At 49.1% G+C, this 18,645-nt stretch overlaps 1 protein-coding gene across 3 annotated transcripts in view; it reads left to right on the top strand.

Annotated features, from left to right (window-relative positions):
• The window catches only part of LOC119372450 (calcium-dependent secretion activator), a 1,123,203-nt gene that overhangs the window by 799,209 nt on the left and 305,349 nt on the right, over positions 1-18,645 (top strand). For all 3 annotated transcript variants that reach the window (XM_049419575.1, XM_049419577.1, XM_049419576.1), the window contains one exon: positions 3,501-3,656. In XM_049419575.1, the coding sequence (XP_049275532.1) occupies positions 3,501-3,656 (156 nt within the window). The remainder of the gene's footprint in view (positions 1-3,500; positions 3,657-18,645) is intronic.

Consider the following 18,645-nt stretch of genomic DNA (forward strand, 5'->3'; position numbering starts at 1 on the left):
CGCTGCAGTTTGCGAGGCAAGAGCCGCATACGAGTCGGAACTGTGCGAGGCCTGCACAGTTTTTGGCCGCAAAACGTCATCGAGGTCAGTGTTGCGTGCGTTTTGCTCCCACAGCTCCTCCTGAAAGCTTGTCGTCCAGTCTATCGCACCTAGTCTCGCGTCAAAGCGGCTGCCCTAGTATGAAGGCCCTTGCCGCATTGTCGAACGCGCATTTCACTTGAACAGTCTTATCGAACAACCCTATTCGGGCCTGCCTCGTCGTGGACAAGACGTTGTGCACCCTCAAGCGAAAGTGGCGGGATGCGAAATCTTTGCGAAAGCTATCTTTGCGCTTTGTCTGGGAACGTACCCTCCATTTATGTGCCTTATGTGCAATTATATCCCTGTAGTAGTTCCTGTGACTAACAGTACTATCGGCGTCAACTAACGTACTATCGGCGTCAAATGAAACCCGAACAGCGGCAAACATTCTTCCTAGTCGCGAAGTCCAGTCATCACCATGGACACGCGTGCGCATTCGGTTCGGCAGCACAGCGCATATATGCGCGCCTGCCCATGGTGATAGCTGTATGGCGCGCACTATATCGCTGCGAATGCTTGCCTCTGTTCGGGTATGATTTGACGCTGATAGTACGAATAGAGCAGAATTGCAGTAAAGCCCAGGTCCCGTAGACTTCTGTTGCACGGGGAGCGCCTCGAGACGTACCGTGATGCAGTGGCTAGCTGTTAGGCTTGGCTTTCGTTATCGAGAGTAATTGTAGCGAAGAAGACGCGAATGATCGCCACCAACACCATGGCCGCTCGTACTCGTGGAAGCCGTGAATTGCTTTGACGCTCCTCTCAATCGTATGAAATAAACACCTGTACAATGTATATATTTGTCTTAAAAACACAGCGCTTATTTAGACATGGACAGAAGAAACATCAAACGAGCACAGGCGCTGACTGCCAACAAAGCTTTTATTGTGCGTGCACAAATATATAGCTTATGAAAGAAAGGAAGGGGAGGGGGGAAGATAGAGGGAGGGAGATGGATGCTGATGCACGAGGTACTAAAAACAAGCGTGTAGGTAGTTAAGATTGCTGTAGGAAACTGTATTCCTTGTCATACAGGGTGAGTGACGGCGCGCTAACACACACTGAGCCTTTGCGCATCATCGTGAAAGTCTCGAAAATTTCTCGAGCGCGATTGTCATTGTACTTGCGTAGTACCTTGGCGTCTTGAAGCAGAGGTGCGCATCCGAATTTCGCAGAGTGGATCGCAAGATTACTGCCGTGCCTATTCCTCACGTTCTTCGCATGTTCCCGCAGGCGGTCGTTTGGGCATCGTCCGGTCTGGCCGACGTACGTCCCGCCGCAAGTGGTGGGAATTTCATACACTACACCACTTTGGCATTCCACTAGAGGCGACACGTGGTTCTTCCTGCAGGGATCGTGGTCACAGTGGGTTCCGTTCACACGTTTGCACAAAGACCCCAGTTTACGGGGGCCCGAAAACACGACCTGCACACCGGTACGTTCTGCCGCCTTTTTGATTCGATGGGAAACCATACGGGATGACCGCTAACTTAGACTTGTCAAGTTCGGGCCGAGCCTTGGGCGACTTGAGCTCCTGAAGTGGAACTTCTGCCAACGACGAGAGAAGAGGTTCCGGAAAACCACCTATTTTGAGGCGCTCCATTTGCTTGCAAAAGCTGCGGTTGACTTCGTGGCGGCAGGAGCGGGTGAGAGAATTCTTCAGGGCTCCAAGTGCAGTGGCTCGTTTGACGATTCTTGAGGGGGCCGAGGAAAATGGCAAAAGCTGATTCTTTGAGCGCGGTGCGTACGCCCAGCAGGTTTTGCCTGAGGCGGAGCTCAAGGTCGAGAAAACGGATACAGCCGTCGACTGGGCTCTCTTTCGTGAAGGCCTCGGAAGATAGACTGGAAGGCACAGAAAATCAGCTGCACACGTGCGAGGGTGTCCTCCGAATTAGCGCTGAACAGAACCAAAAAATCGTCCACGTAGCGAAACACTTTGGTTGAGCCAACTGATACCAGGTGGTCCGAGAGCTGTCTATTGTAGTGTGCCAGTAGCAAATCACTTAAAATAGGGGCAATGCGGGAACCTATACACACCCCGTTTTTTTGCACAAACCATTGCTCATTGTGCTTGACAACCGTGCAACTAAGGTAGAGGCGCAGCAGGTTCATGAAATTGGAGGCACTGGTCCCAATAGCGTTCTGAAAGCGGACGATTCCTAGCTCCTCTATGCCGTCTTGCACCACGGTGGCCAAATCTTCTTGAGGTAGGGAATAATATAGATACTGTATGTCCACTGAGAATGCGTACATTCCCAGGGCACGTTGGAGTAAATTTATATGCGAGAGACTTGCTTTACGTGAAGCACATATTAAGGCGATGATAACAGCGCTAATAAAGGTTTTAGGGCGAAGCATACGGATACTGCAACACAGAGAAAGATGGTGATGGCATTAGAGTAGCGTAGAGTAGAGTAGATTCTAGAAACTCTGGCACACACCCACGCTGGGGGATTGGCCATGAACCGGATAGTTTAATATAATTCCTAAATAAAGCTTAAATTTTTTTTATTTCACATGAAATAGGTAAAAATGAAACAAAAAATATTTAGAATAGAATAATAGAATATAATATAAGGAATGTAGCGCAGAATTTGAATAAAAATATAATAATAACGTAATTTCGAAAAGTAGAAAAACAGCAGTAAAGATTGATTTTATAGCCTAAATCACTGTGAACCTTTAAGATACTCATGCGGGCCATCGTCAATTTTCCCGTCACTGTATGCAAGAGACAAAGCCCCGAAAGGAAGTACATTTGGTGCACTTAAATCTAATCTAGGGAGTCGGAACATGGTGCCTGGAGTAAATTTGCGCAAGGTACAGTATCCATTACAGTGAATGAGATAATGTTTTGTTGCCTCATGTGCTCCGCAAAAAGAACAATTAGGGGAAGCTGCCAAACCAGCTCTGTGCAAATGAAAGTTTAGGTATGGAGTCTGGCAACGTAGGCTAGTGATTGCTGGTAAAGCTCGCGTGATGCATTGCTGAAGATTACAGGGTGCGTGTGGTTTACTGCAGTCGTGAGATGTTCGTGGATTGAATTGTCGAGACTGTGTGCGCTTTATGGTGTTTGTTGCGATGGGCTGACACACGTCGTGCAGGATCGTTCTGAAAGAAGTGAAGAGTTCAGTTGTGAGAGTGTGCTGTGTGAGATGCGTGGCTGCTTGAGAAAGTACAAACGAGGCAAGTGAGTTTGTTAATAAAGCGATACTCGCAGTTCGATCCGAGATACGCATGATGAAGTGGGTGTATCGATTGTGCACTGCTTCGAGTGCCTCATAAATACAGTATGACGCAGGCGTTATTTGATTATCTGTTTTCTGCACGTCCTACCTCCGTTCTTGATGAGTCGGTCAGTGTTGTTTAGATGTGCGTGCCTCTTGTAATGTATTGCAGTTAATTAGTTGATATGTTCGCAGCAATGGTTGCCCATCCTCCGAGGAGTTGTTCTGGAAGCTGGACGCACTGCAGTGTTTCATCCGAGACTTACACTGGCCCGATGAGGTATTTGCCAAGCACCTCGAGCAGCGGCTAAAGCTCATGGCCTGTGACATGGTGGAGTCTTGCGTAACTAGGTGAGCACTGATGCATGATGATGAGGGCGTTGAATTAATGTTAAATGTCAGAAGCTACACGGTTCCCGTGCAACGTGTGTCACATCACATTACACCTCATCACTGCTAGAACACGCTGTGCGACATTGAACCACTTACATGTGTAGTGCAGTTGTACGAAACACCACTCAGCAGGTGCGTGCAAGTATTTTCACATTGAACCTGTATATGGCTTGGAGGTGAAAAAATTTGGCGGTCCATGAGTGCGCCGTAACTAATAAGAAGCGGCGCTAGCATCCGAATGGTTCCTCTTCAGGTTTTGTCAGAATACGTAGCTAGGGATGATACCCGCCGCAGCCATAAAATCCTTATCCTTTAAGCCACCAAACGCAAAGTTTGAAGTACGTCTCTCTTAATTGCGGCGTTAGATCTCAGCGCGTGATTATCACCGGCGCCGCACGTTTCATGGTTTTACCGTGTCTGGGCAGTGTTTTTTTTTTTTTGCATCTTATGGCGATGGCAGTAGGCGTTTCTTCAGCAGAAATCTCCGTACGTACTAGACAAGTGAGAGTGGCGTTTAGTGTTTTTTACCCACTCGCAAAAACCAGCGCCGTTCCAGTGCCTCCAGCATGAATACAGTACGTTTTTTTTTGTTTTTTTTTTACCCTGGATCGCACTGGGAACTCTGGTGCACGCTCATATGGCACTTGGGTGAGCTCACTTGGAAAATGCTAGGACGCACCGGACGCTTGGGCGCACTGGAAGGCGCTCGAAACGCTGGAATTTTCTTAAAATGTACTGATGGACTAGTTGGTGAGCCATGATTCTCGAATAGGCAGCGCACAAAAGGCAACGAACACGTACACACGTACACAACGTACACAACGTGCACGTACACAAAAAAAATTTTTGCTTGAGTTGTAGCCCGTGCTGTTTGTGCCAGTGCTGCGCTACCTTGAGTAATGTGCGCAGCGCAATGTTTCACTTTCTTTGAATATTGATTGTTTGATTCCATGTTGCCGAGATGCTGTACTAACAGGTCCCAAGGGTGTGTCGAAATTTCTAGTTTGGCAAAGGAAGAGGATGAGATGTGCACTATTTTCATGAAATACGGTATATGTGAAATCACTGTCCTTTTTAATGTTTGCCTTTCGTTCACGCAGAAAAATATGCTAAATAACCAAAGCAGCTAACGCTGATCATTCAGATTTTTCGCGCGCTTTCTTTTTTATTCCTGCAGTGTCGATAACGGCGTTAATTTCGTGGAGCAATGAATGCACAGCTTCCACGCGTCCCCGATCACATGAGCCTCGCACGTAGTCAAGAGATAGAAGAAAGTTCGTCTGGCCAGGTAACATGACGATGACGATGTTACGGTCAATGTTAAAATAAAAACACACGATAGACGTTTCGGCACCCGTGCAGATTTCTTGGTCACACTAAAGCCGGCAAGAGCCGCAGGTCGCCTTTTATAGTAAAATATGACGTAGTAAACCGTTAGTTAGCCTTAGGGTTAACAGCGCAAGAAATAACACACGGCGGACAGGAAATAGACGAGACAAGCGCTGTCCGCCGTGTGTTATTTTTTGCGCTGTTAACCCTAAGTATGCACAACCAACTAGCCCAGTCAGCCACTTCATTAAGTTAGTTAGCCGGCAGATTTCCATCAGAATGACAATGCAGGTATTGTTCCGGATGGCTTGTTTCGCAGGTGGTGAGAGCCGGGCTAGAAGGCAGTGCGTGCGCCGCTTCAGAGAACACCAGTAGCACGGGTCGTCTGTTACTTGGGGAGCAACATGAGTGATGGAAAGTTCCATAGTGCAGATCACTCTCGTCGGGTTGCGTGAAATGTCACTGTTGAAATTCATTCCCTTGTGTGGATTCAGGCACAGTAGGAGGACAAGTTCAGAACGACTGCTTTAGTTTGGACGGGTTGCTTTGGTCTGAAAGTGTCGAGCTTCATTTCTTGCAAGATCTTGCAATGACGTTACCTTAGCGTCGCCATGACGTTGGCGTTGAAGCTGTGTGTCCGGAGAGTCCTGTTCCAGCTAGCGCCTTGCAAAGAACGGTTCCGTTTCCAAATATCCGACATTTTGTCGGCATTGTTCAACTCATGCTGACGGCAATTATCTGGTGGCCCCACGCTGACGCAACCGGTGTCTTCAACGTAGACATTCTGGTACAAGGCCTTCCGCTTTAGACGTCTGATTATGAAAATGTTTATTTCAGTATACCCTAAAGGCCTTCTGTTGGAGGGTATTGCTTAGGGGGTTGCGCAACATCGTCAAATAACAAGAAAAAAAATTACACCATCTCCCGCTAAAGGGGACCATGAGGCGATGCGAAGCCGGAGCACTTGCACGATCGCGTTCCATTGGCGTTCGCTGGGCATGCTACCGCCCTCGCGCCGTGTCTTCCCTCTAGCCTGGCCGTTAATTCTCACAGGGCGTGCGGGGAACGTCGACAGGCGCGCGAGAAAGTGGCGGCGTAGGAGAGGAGAGAGAGGGGGAGGGCACGCAATGTGCTTGCCCTCATCGCGGCGCTGCGCAGGAGAGAATTTCGGCATGTCGAACCCGCATTTCAGAGGAGTCAACCGAAGCAAGCGCTGGACTAAACGCGCAGTGCTCTGTCATTTGAAGGAGAGGAGACTAGAGGAGGAGAGTAGCGTATGCGCCTTGAGAGAAGACGCGAGAACGCAGGAGAAGCGCAAGCAGGTGCTGGTAGAAAAGTGGAGAGAGTAACGCGCAGCTGTTGGAGAGAGGGAAGGAGGAGAGTCGCGCATGCCTAGTGTGAGTGCGGACCACAACTTCGCGACTATTATATCACCACTGACGGAGCTCCTTGGAAGTAACGGGCCCCTCAATTCGTGGTCGTCAGAGTGCGACGACGCTTTCGCAAATCTCCGTCGTTTGTTGACGTATCCACCCATTCTACCCCACTACGACCCTACAGCCCCTACAGAGGTACATATGGACGCCAGCGGTGTTGGCCTCGGTGCTGTCCCTGCGCAGCGTAAACCTGGGTTCCCGGAATATGTCGTCGCATATGCGAGTCGTACGCTTACTAAAGCCGAGACCAACTACACTGTCACGGAGAAAGAATGCCTGGCAATCATTTGGGCCCTTACAAGTTCCGACCTTATTGTATGGTGGCCCATTTCATGTCATCACCGACCATCATGCACTGTGCTGGTTGTCGTCATTGAAGGATCCCTCAGGCCGTCTCGCCCGTTGGGCACTTCGCCTGCAAAACTACGACATCCGCGTGCTGTACCGCAACGGACGCCAGCATGCTGACGCCGACGCCCTGTCGCGCTCTCCATTGCCTGACGACAATGCCCACAGCTCAGCGTCTCACTTTGTCGTTTCTTCCATCGACATTCACACCATCGCTACCGAACAGCGCAAGGATCAATGGATTGCCTCACTAATACACTTGTTGACTGATCCATCGGCCACACCATCCACTCGCGCGTTGCGTCGTCAAGCCCCCCATTTCACCCTTCGCGACGGCCTGCTCCACCGACGCAATTACAACGGCGACGGCCGCCAGTGGCTACTAGTAATATCCCGCAGTCTGCGTTCTGACATATGCGAGTCGTTCCACTCTGATCCGCAGTGTGCACACTCTGGGGTATGGAAAACCTACCACCGCATTCGCCAACGGTACTTTTGGCGAGGGATGTACCGCTACGTGCAGAAGTTCGTTCGCTCCTGCATCAATTGTCAGCGCCGCAAAACTTCAGCGCACCTGTCGCCGGCAGTTCTGCAACCTCTACCTTGCCCTGACAGACCGTTTGGGCGCGTTGGCATCGATTTGTACGGGCCACTTCCTCTGAAGTCCGCTGGTAACCGCTGGGCCATCGTCGCTGTGGACCACCTCACGCGATACGCTGAAACTGCCGCCCTCCCTGAGGCTACAGCGCGCGATGTAGCCTCCTTCCTGCTCCACCGACTCATGCTGCGTCACGGTCCACCCCAGGAGTTGCTCAGTGATCGAGACCGTGTCTTCTTGTCGGAAGTCGTCGAAGCCATTCTCAAAGAGTGCAACGTTGTTCACCGCAAAACTACTGCTTACCACCCGCAGACGAATGGCCTCACCGAACGCTTCAAGCGCACGCTCGGCGACATGCTCTCGATGTACGTCGCCGCCGACCACACAAATTGGGATGCCATTCTGCCCTTCGTCACGTACGCCTACAATACCGCCCCTCAGAGCACTACTGGCTTCTCACCCTTTTTCTTACTGTATGGCAGGCACCCGTCGCCCACAATCGACACAATCCTACCCTACAAGCTGGATCGATCTGAATGTGCGCCTATTTCTGCCACAGCCAGACTTGCTGAGGAGTGTAGCGAGCTCTCCAAGGCCTTTACTACGCATAACCAAGAGCGGCAGAAAAGCATTCGCGGGGACACCACCAGTTCTGCGCCCACGTTCCTTCCTGGAGCGCTCGTATGGCTCTCGTTCCCTACCACTGCAACTGCCCTCTCTTCCAAACTACTGCCCAAATACGAAGGCCCCTACCGTGTCGTCGAACGCACATCCCCGGTCAACTACCTGATCGAACCCATCGACCCATCTTCGGACATGCGTCGTCGAGGGCTCGCCTGAAGCCCTACCATGACCCGCTCATAGTGACAAGCTGCTAGGTCGCCAGGCGGCTCCCTTTTCGCACCCGGGGTAATTGTAGCGAAGCGTTCCTACTCAGTAATGGGTCGTCCTCTGAGCGCCTTTTAGTGGGTCGTCCTCTTCTCTGAGAGCACGCCCCTCGTGCAGAGAGTCGGCCCCGCTGTGACTGTCGCCGTCGCCGAGTGCCCGCTAATAAACGTCTTGACAATATATATATATATATATATATATATATATATACCTTTATTCTACCTTTATTCTACTTTATACCTTTATTCTACTGCACGCGCTCACTTCTTCCTCGTCGGCTTCTCCTGCCATGGCTTCATGTGTCACACGATTCCCCCTCCCCCAGTAGGAGTGCGCGATTTACGAACAGCAAGTACCAGAAAAAAACATGGTTGATCCCTGCGCCATAGGAATCGGAATAATACGAAAGTAAAACGTGGCCTGTAGAAGTAACTGAATGTTTACTGTGCATTGATATAAGAGAGTTTGCACAATGTATATTGATGTCTGGCACCTATAACACCGTTTAACGTGGATGCACCCGCTTTGATGCTTGGTGCTACATCTCCATGCCGACGACTAACTTCCGTGTTCAACGATTAAATACATCCTTGTGGTAGCTGTAGTAGTTAACGGGGAAAGCGTAATCAGAGAACGAGTTGTGATAGCCAGAAGAGCGTCGCATATTGGACGCAGAACTTGGTCGCCATCCAGCGGCATGTTAAAATCACCACGGCCGCACTAGAGGGAAACGCAAAGTGCGTCGTGCCGCCCCAGTAGCAATTTCTCTCGGGACGAGCGCGTAGGCGGGGAACGCGCCGTTACAGCCAGGTGAGGCAGGCGCGCGTCGCAGAGCTATTTTTGGTTTGATTAGCGTGATGCTATGCGCGAGGCCGACGCTTTTACGACGCTTGTGTTAAGGTCGCCACCTCGCGGTGTGTTAAGGCATTGACAAAATTGCACTTATAATGAAAACGCGCCGAATGGTACGAACGTGTAACGCGTTGCAGGTACTAATCGCGGAGGCCACAGTAATGATGAATTACATTGCGTTGCCGCTCCCAGAGGGCAACACCACCGCGCCGACCGGGAGAGTGGTAGATATAAAAGGCGCGTTTGTAAAGCCTCCAGAGTCTGTGACCGTGGCACAATGGATAGCGTGCCCGGCATCTGCTGTTGTGGTCCGAGCGGTGATGGGCTCGATGCCCGTTGATGGAACTTTTTTCTTTGTCATCTGATCGTGTACCTTTTTTCGACGTCATTTCCGTGACGGAAATGCGTCATTGCTGTCTTGGTGGACCCCGGCATAAAACACTTTCGTGTTAAAAAAAACCTCACTATTTCATTGTGCCTATTGAGTTCAATGACCTTGCCCGAACGATGAAACACGGTTCAGCAGTCCGGTGATGTCTAGCACAGCTCTGGTGGGCGAGGCTGTCCCACAGCAGATGACATAGGCTTCTCCGGCATCTGGATGCTGATGAAAACACAGCTTCGGCTCCCGTGAAAAACGAACACGGATGGGAGACCTTGCAGCATCGGCAGTTCAGATGTAGGCGTTGGGGTCCTTGTCGTGGCTTATACACACTGCGTGCCTTCCGATTGCGTGTTCGTTGACCGAAGCTGACAGGACGACGTCGATGTTCTTGTGGAGTACAACTGATTGCTTTGTGCCTTTTTTGGCGCTTTCTGTGGTGCAGATGTCTCTGGCGGTGTATAGGCAGATGCCTTACACCTCCAATTTTCCTTTGGATCAATGATCTTGTCTTCGGACGTCCTTCAATCCGTAAGTGAGCTTCCGATGAAGTTTTTACTCGTCGTTGCCTTTGTTGGAGTCTTTGTTGTGTTGGCTGATATTCGTGGAGTTGCCTTTGTTGCAATTCCTTATGTTGCGGAAGTTGCTTGTGTGGACTCCTATTAGGAACATGAGTTAGATTTTCCTCGTAAGATGATGTGGTGCCCACTATGTAGGCAATGCACAGTGGGCTGTTCTGATGCTTGTCGGGCACCGTAGATAGAGCGCCGTCATTGCTAGAAAGCTCTTCAGAGGCTTCTGCGATGTCGTTCATTACGGACACTTCTGACTCACAGCTGCCTGTGAGGTTTGATACATCCAAGCCTTTTGTATCGATTCGACTCACGGGTGCATCAGCACTGGGTGGCGATACCGCAGCGGAGATGGCTTGATCAGATTCCAGTTGCGAATTTTGGCAACACTGTGGAACTATTGAAGTAGAGCCTTGCGGCCAAAGGCACCTCTTGGGTTCATGCTGAGGTCGTTGGGTATTCTCCCAATGCTTCAGCTCGCTTACCGTGAACGCAGCGACCTCATGAGGCACGCGGTAAGCGTTAGGAGCAACTGAAGAGCCGCGTGAAGGAAGACCAGGCGGTGGGCTACGTATGCGAGGCGAAGAATCAAAGGCATCGGGTGCTTCAGTAACGCCCCGTGCCATATGGTGGAGTGAAGACATAAATGACGAGCTTCGTGCAGAAAGGAAACCTGATGGACGGCTAGGTCTTTTGGGAAAAGAGCGTGGACTGTGATGGCGTAGTTGAAATTTCTCTAGATGGTGGATTGCAGACGAATCTTCACTGTAGTCTCTAAATCGGGTGATCATTTCTTCTGTGATTTTGTTCCATGATTCATTGTTTTGGAAGATGTGTGTGAGGTAAAATCGGCCATCTCCCGTTCCGACCATGATGCAGCGGTAGCGTGGAACTCGGATAGGTCGAACCAGTCCTGTACGGGTCCATCGTCCACTGATCCGGTGTACTTGGGGATGTCAAGGTCAGCGGATGATGCAGCCATGAAGCTCTGTGCAGCAGGCTCGGTGGTCGGCATGTGGTCAAGGTGTATTGCTGATGGCTTTGCTGGTGATGAGTCGGCTGGCAGATCTTCATCTTGTCGACTCGCGTGACGCTATGAATAGGAGACGTGCCCTGGCTCATACGCCATACTTTTATTCTACTGCACGCGCTCACCTCTTCCTCGTCGGCTTCGCTTGCCTTGGCTTCATGTGTCATATATATATACACATATATGACAGCCCCAGCTATCTTTAGCCAAGGGTTAAAAATACAATATTAGAGGCAGGCGAGTGAAATCAGTTGCAAATTACTGAGAGTCACCTTGCGTACTACAGACAATTTTCTGCTTAGTCATTAACTAATTTGTTAATTGGGATTATTTAACTAAATTGCCAAATATTGACTTTAGGCAAGAAATGCGACTTGCAAAGTTCGACAGCGTCTTCGGAAACCCCAACTGCATATGCGATGAAGAAATTCTCACGTATACCATTTTTTTAAAAGCTGCAAAGAAAGCCCGCGAAATGCTGCCTCAGTCGTGGTTTCAGCGAACGAAATCAGCTGCGGCCAGGACTCGCCGGATCCGTTGCAGCGGTAGGCCGATAAGTGGGCGATGGCAGGCCCGTAGCCAAGAACTTTTTTCGGGGGGGGGGGGGCAGTTGCTGATGACTTTGACTTTATGAGAAAACCACTTATTTGTATTATTTATTTTTGGTAAAAACACCTACTTCACAAAAATTTCGGGGGAGGCCCGGGCCCCTAGGGCCTCCCACCCCTCTGGCCACGGGCCTGGGCGATGGTTTCTTGGCCCGTTGCCAGCCAGTTGGCGCGTGACGGTGCAAGTTGTAGCGAGCGCGGGCCAAGAAACCACCGTTAACTTATCGGCCTACCGCTGCGACGGAGGCGGCGAGTCGCAGCCGCAGCTGATTTCGTTGGCTGAAAGCACGGCTGAGAGCAGCATTTTCGCGGCACGAGAATGCGCAAGTCACGTGGTTCATTTTGTATTTCGCGGGCTTTCTTTGCAGCTTGGAAAGAATGGTATACGTGAGACGTTCTTTATCGCAAATAACGCAGTTGGGGTTGTCGAAGACGCTCTCGAACTTTGCGAGCAACATTTCTTGCCTAAAGTCAATATTTTGCAATTTAGTTAAATAATCATGATTAAAAAATTTGTTAATTACAAAACAAAAAAATCGCAGCATATCCACGGAGTGAATTATGATGAGTGGGCGAAGCTGCGGAGGTTCATCGGTAAACCGTGAATCTTCCGTGAATTCTGCCCAGTACATCATCACCGCCGTGAGATCGGGCGCGTTTATACTAAAGGTTCGATGAGAGTTATGACGACTTGCAGCTCACTTTAATTTTACATGTACGCTGTGAATTTTCATTGTTTAATCACGCACAGGAGAAATCGCACACACGCACTACCTTGGAGGTCAAAATCCAGTGCCTATATATACGGGGTGGTCAGTGAACGGTTGTGCAGCGCGAGCGGTCGGTTTTTTCAATCAAGACGCTGCCGCGACGCTGCCTCGCGACGCTGCCTGCGTCGGCGCCGCTGCGCCGCGAGGCAAGATGGGGGGGGGGGGGACCGTAGGAGGACCATGAGGCGATGCGAAGCCGGAGCACTTGCACGATCGCGTTCCGTTGGCGTTCGTTGGGCATGCTACCGACCTCGCGTCGTGGAACGCGAAGAGCGACGCTACGCGCGTCGTATCTTCCATCTAGCCTGGCCGTTAATTCTCACAGGGCGAGCGGGGAACGCGGTCGACAGGCGGGCGAGAGGGGGGCAGCGTAGGAATGGAGAGAGAAGGGGAGGGGACGCGCATGCGCTCGAGCTCATCGCGGCGTTGCGCAGGAGAGAATTTCGGCATGTCTAGCCCGCGTTTCAGAGGAAGAGTTTAAAGGGGGAGGGGAGAGGGGAAGTGGAGAGGGGATGGGGAGAGGGGAAGTGGAGAGGGGAAGGTGAGAGGGTGAGTGGAGGGGAAAGGGGAGAGGATTAGAGGACATGGGGAATGGTGAGGGGGAGTGGAGGAGGTGAGTGGAGAGGGTATGCGCATGCGCAGTAAGGGTGGTCACGCCGCACGCCACCACCACCGGACAGATATTGCCGTTTACTGCCGGCTGCCGGGAGATACGCCGGACAACGGAGACGTGACAAGGTTAGACTAAGAGGAGCTACGCCCCTAAAGATTGTCTGTAGTGCGCAAGGTGGCTGTCAGCAATTTGCAACTGATTTCCCTCGTCTGCCTCTAATATTGTATTTCTTGACACTTGGCTAAAGATAGCTGGCACGCCCTGCATATATATATATATATATATATATATATATATATATATATATATATATATATATATATATATATATATATATATATATATATGGGTATAATACAACGGAGGCGTTGTCAACAATGATATAAATATGTAATTCCCAACAGTTTCGGGAGGGGCCCTCCCTTCCTCGGGGGATGAGTTAAAACTGATGTCGAAGTTCTGTCGTGCTTCTTGCCGCGTCGCTCTCTCGCCTTCAAGGACATTTGAGAGAGTGGGGGAGATAGATTACGAGAAAAAGAAAGAAAAGGGGAAAAGAAAAAAAAAGGAGAGAGAAGAACACCGACGAAGTCAGAAAACGAGGCCAGGAAAAGAAGAAAAATCACAGCATATCCACGGGGTAAATGATGATGAGTGGGGCGAAGCTACGGAGGGAATCATGTGTAAACCGTGAAACTCTTCCGTGAAATGCGCCCAGTACATGATATAAAGAGTGTGAAACATCGTGTATATATTAAACATCAAACTTTTATTGTACTGTTGGTTTACGTGGTCCCTTCATTATCACTTGTGATCGGTGAAATGCAACGAAGAAGTCCGCTCCCGAGCGAAAGAGCGCCAAGAGCGACCGCATTCCCCGCTCGCCCTGTGCGAATTAAAGGCAAGGCTAGAGGGAAGACAGGACGCGTTCCACGACGCGAGGTCGGTAGCATGCCCAACGAAAACCAACGGAACGCGATCGTGCTAGTGCTCCGGCTTCGCATCGCCTCATGGTTCCATTTAGTGTCCCAAAACCAAATATATTGCTCAAGGTGTGCCTTGCGTTTTTCGTAGAAATAATTTCTTTATCATGTACATTAAGACGAAAAGTTGAAAGCTCACTAGAGTGTATCGCCCGCAAAGTATGTCTTTTAGTGTGATTTAACTCTCGTACGGCAGGGTCCTCGCGCCGTTGCCGGTCCACCTCGCCCGTTGACGATCGGGCGAGGTGGCTACATACAACTACTACTACTACACTTTAAGAAAAACATCTGGCGTTCTTTCGTTCTGCTTTTACAAAACATCTGGCGTCTTTCGTTGGTTTATTTCATCAATCAACGGCGTTTTGAACAAAATTTTTATTGTTTAATCACGCACAGGAGAAATCTCACCTGGCACTACCTTGGAGGTAAACAATGGCTGCTAATGGGAATGAGAGACAGAAGAAGTCGGCTTTTAGCTAAAACTTACACTTCTACTTCTACTAACGTTTCCTACTGGAACATGCCAATGGCTGCTAATGGGGAATGAGAGACAGAAGAATTCGGCTTTTAGTTAACGCGCACGCTGCGAATTTTTTATTGTTCAACAACGCACAGGAGAAATCTCCCACCGGCACCACCTTGGAGGTCAAAGCGTAAGACTTGTTACGGACTACGACGACGACTACGAGGGACGAACGGGTGCCGCCTTAAGGAGCTTCGCCCCTAAAAAAACGCTAACTGTGTATGGCATGAAGTCGTTGAAGGTGTTTCTCGGTTCGCGTCGGGCGCAGGGCCACCCAAAATTGTTGTCGCGGAGGGCAGAATGAGGCACCTGAGGGAAGAGCGTACCCTTAAAGGGACCCTGAAACGGTTTTGACGATTTTGTACGAACACATTGAGCTGGTAGAGCAAGTCCTAAGGATCATTTACAGACCAATTTAAGCTCTGTGCGTAAACTGTGTAATTTATTACAAGGCTTTGAAGCTGCGAATCGCCACCGATCACAGCGGCTCAGCCTAACGCGTTTTCAAACCGCCCACTTCCAAAGCGCGTCGTATTGGAAGCGCGACTTCACGCAGGCGGCTGATCTGATTGGATATGTCCAGTACACGTCACTGAACCTCCTGTGGGCAGCGAGCGTCGTCTGCCTGTGTTACAACGTACTCCGTGTTGACGTGAGCTGAGCGACAGTGTTTATCTCGAGGTTTCTTTTCTTGGACATAATTAATTTCCCTAGCCGTGTTGTGTACCACATATCTAGCAATTTCTAGCAATTGGTGACTTGTAAAGCTGCGAAATCGTGCAATGTTCGTGAGGCATCTGGCGAGCGGAATTCCTTCAGCTCATCGCTGAAATGAGCGTCGCGCTCTCACTATCCGTTCAACGCCACGATCCACTTTTTTGTGGCTGTAACTTCACCCCTGAAGACACAACCATATTGCCCGAGTTTACGCGTATCGGTGATCGTTCTCGAATTATTTTTGTTTGTCCGCATGCTTTTGCAGATTGTCGCCGTACAGGAGAATAAAATAAGATCTGCTGGTAGTGTGGCGGCACCTGTCGGAGCAGATATCAACCACTCCGCGAGCTTCGTCTTTGTTGGGCCTCCGAGAATGCGCGCAACCCGTCGGCGCAAATATCTGAGGCCATGACTGGGCGAAGCTCAAACCGTCGAGTGCGCTCATGAGAGCGCTGCGATCGCCGGCGATGTCAGGGTGTCTGTGAGTTGAGGGTGCAAGGCAGCGGTGAGGAGGAGGGTATAGATATAAATTCCGTAGCGGCCTTGGTAGACAGTGCGTCGCTTAATTTCTGGTGCGAATGATTTGGGGATGCCCCTGCCTAAACGCTGACAAAACTTAAAAAAATCGTTTCAGGGTCCCTTTAATGGGTCAGCATACCGCCTTTCATCTTCGCCCGCTCCCTGTGAATAATCTCCAAGTGGTGGAGGAGCGTAAGCACTTTACATTGTACAAGTAGTGAAAAAACATGAACAAAAAATAAACAAAAAAGGGGAGAAAAGAAAAGCAAGAAAGTAAACGACACTGCACTCGTACGAGACAGTCAAGAAACAGGCATGGTCCCAATTATGATTCCGTGTTGCCAAATTCATTTTGGCTCATCTCTCAGAGGCAGGAGAGTCTTCCAGGGTCCTCATTGATGCCGGCTGTTAATGTTCTAAATTTAAAGATAAAATATGCCTCACTTTGTTCGCGCGCGCGTGTTTTGGAAACTGGACTGTAAAAGAGTTACGCTGATATTTTCAAAGCTGTGGTTTGGTAAGCGCAGATGTCTGGATAAGGGTAGCTTCGGCAGTGAAGTGGCGTGGTACCGGTGATTATTGAACCGCAGCCGAAATGGCGTGTCCGTTTGGCCGATGTATTCTTGCCCGCAGACATTACAATGTAACATGTATATCACATTGCTGGAGTCACAATTTAGGTTTTGGGTGATGTTGAATTTGAAATCTGAGGAGCTTGCCTTTGATTCACGCGTTGTGACCATGTGTGGGCATACCTTGCAACGAGCTTTTCCGCAGGGGCGGCACCCTGGCTCAATTTTGGCGGGGTTTGTTTTTGCTCTGACAAGAATGTCCTTCAGGTTTTTATCCCTGCGGTACACCACGCGAGGTGGCTCCGCGAAGATGGAAGTCAGTCGTTTGCTTTGCCTAATTATGTTGAAGTGGCGGGAAAGTATGTTGTTAACTCGTGGCACCGATGAGGAGTAAGTTAGTACAAGATTTGTTTGGGAAGTTGTTTTGGATACTCCCGGTACCACGCCACACCGGTACCACGCCACACCGGTACCACGCGGTACCACGCCATAATCACCGGTACCACGCCACTTCACTGCCGAAGCTACCCTTATCCAGACATCTGCGCTTACCAAGCCACAGCTTTGAAAATATCAACGTAACTCTTTTACAGTCCGGTTTCCAAAACACGCGCGCGCGCGAACAACGTGAAGCATATTTTATCTTTAAATTTAGAACATTAACAGCCGGCATCAATGAGGACCCTGGAAGACTCTCCTGCCTCCGAGAGATGAGCCAAAATGAATTTGGCAACACGGAATCATAATTGGGACCATGCCTGTTTCTTGACTGTCTCGTACGAGTGCAGTGTCGTTTACTTTCTTGCTTTTCTTTCCTCCCCTTTTTTGTTTATTTTTTGTTCATGTTTTTTCACTACTTGTACAATGTAAAGTGCTTACGCTCCTCCACCACTTGGAGCCTATTCACAGGGAGCGGGCGAAGATGAAAGGCGGTATGCCGACCCATTAAGGGGACGCTCTTCCCTCAGGTGCCTCATTCTGCCCTCCGCGACAACAGTTATGGCTGGCCCTGCGCCCGACGCGAACCGAGAAACACCTTCAACGACTTCATGCCATACACAGTTAGCGTTTTTTTTTCTTCTTTTCCTCGCCTCGTTTTCTGACTTCGTCGGTGTTCTTCTCTCTCCTTTTTTTTTTCTTTCCCCTTTTCTTTCTTTTTCTCGTAATCTATCTCCCCCACTCTCTCAAATGTCCTTGAAGGCGAGAGAGCGACGCGGCAAGAAGCAAGACCGAACTTCGACATCAGTTTTAACGCATCCCCCGAAGACGGGAGGGCTCCTCCCGAAACTGTTGGGAATTAAATATTTATATCACTGTTGACAACGCCTCCGTTGTATTATACCCATTACCCGAGAAGAACTGGCCCATTGAACCATATCTACACTTCTATATATATATATATATATATATATATATATATATATATATATATATATATATATATATATTTATATATATACATATATATATATATATATATATATATATATATATATATTATATATACTCGCGGAAAGATCAAACAGACGCGCGTGCGAAGAAATTTTTATTTTTATTTTTTTACGCTTCGCTCGGGGTCCAAGCTTCATCAGAATGAAATGTGCAGCAGCGCAGTTAATATACATGCCCATATAAAGCGGAGTGAAAATGTGTTAACACAAAATGATGTACAAACGTGTAGTGATAGAAGAAAATGCTTCATGAGCGGCTCTAGACAATCGCTGATACATCTCATAGGCTGGCGACACTGAAAAATACAAACATATGGAAATGTACAAGTAAATAAGAAAAGACAAAAAGAAAGCCGATAAGGCGATAAGGTAAAAGTAATAATAAACAGAAAAAACACGAAATATTCACAGTTCAATCTGTTGTGCAAGTAAGTACACTGCACTTTTATGCCTACGTAGGTTACATCGTTTAAAGAGACAAGCAACTCAATTTGCCAGCGCATTGGTTTAAACCAGACGCGATGGTGTCGAATTTGTGAATCAGAAACGATTCCCTGGCTTCCCGGTCATATATTGAGCGAAATCAAGACTCAAGTAACGTCACCTTAAGGTTATTAAAAGAGTGACCGGGGAGATGAACATGTTTTGAAATGGGCAGGTTCGGCAAAGTGTTAGCGTGGGATTTATGATTGTTGTTAAATCGTAATCGGAAAGGGCCCTCTGTCCGATATACTATATAATATATACTATATAAGATAT

Source organism: Rhipicephalus sanguineus, chromosome 10, assembly GCF_013339695.2.
Source record: "Rhipicephalus sanguineus isolate Rsan-2018 chromosome 10, BIME_Rsan_1.4, whole genome shotgun sequence".
NCBI classification, from domain to species: Eukaryota; Metazoa; Arthropoda; class Arachnida; order Ixodida; family Ixodidae; genus Rhipicephalus; species Rhipicephalus sanguineus.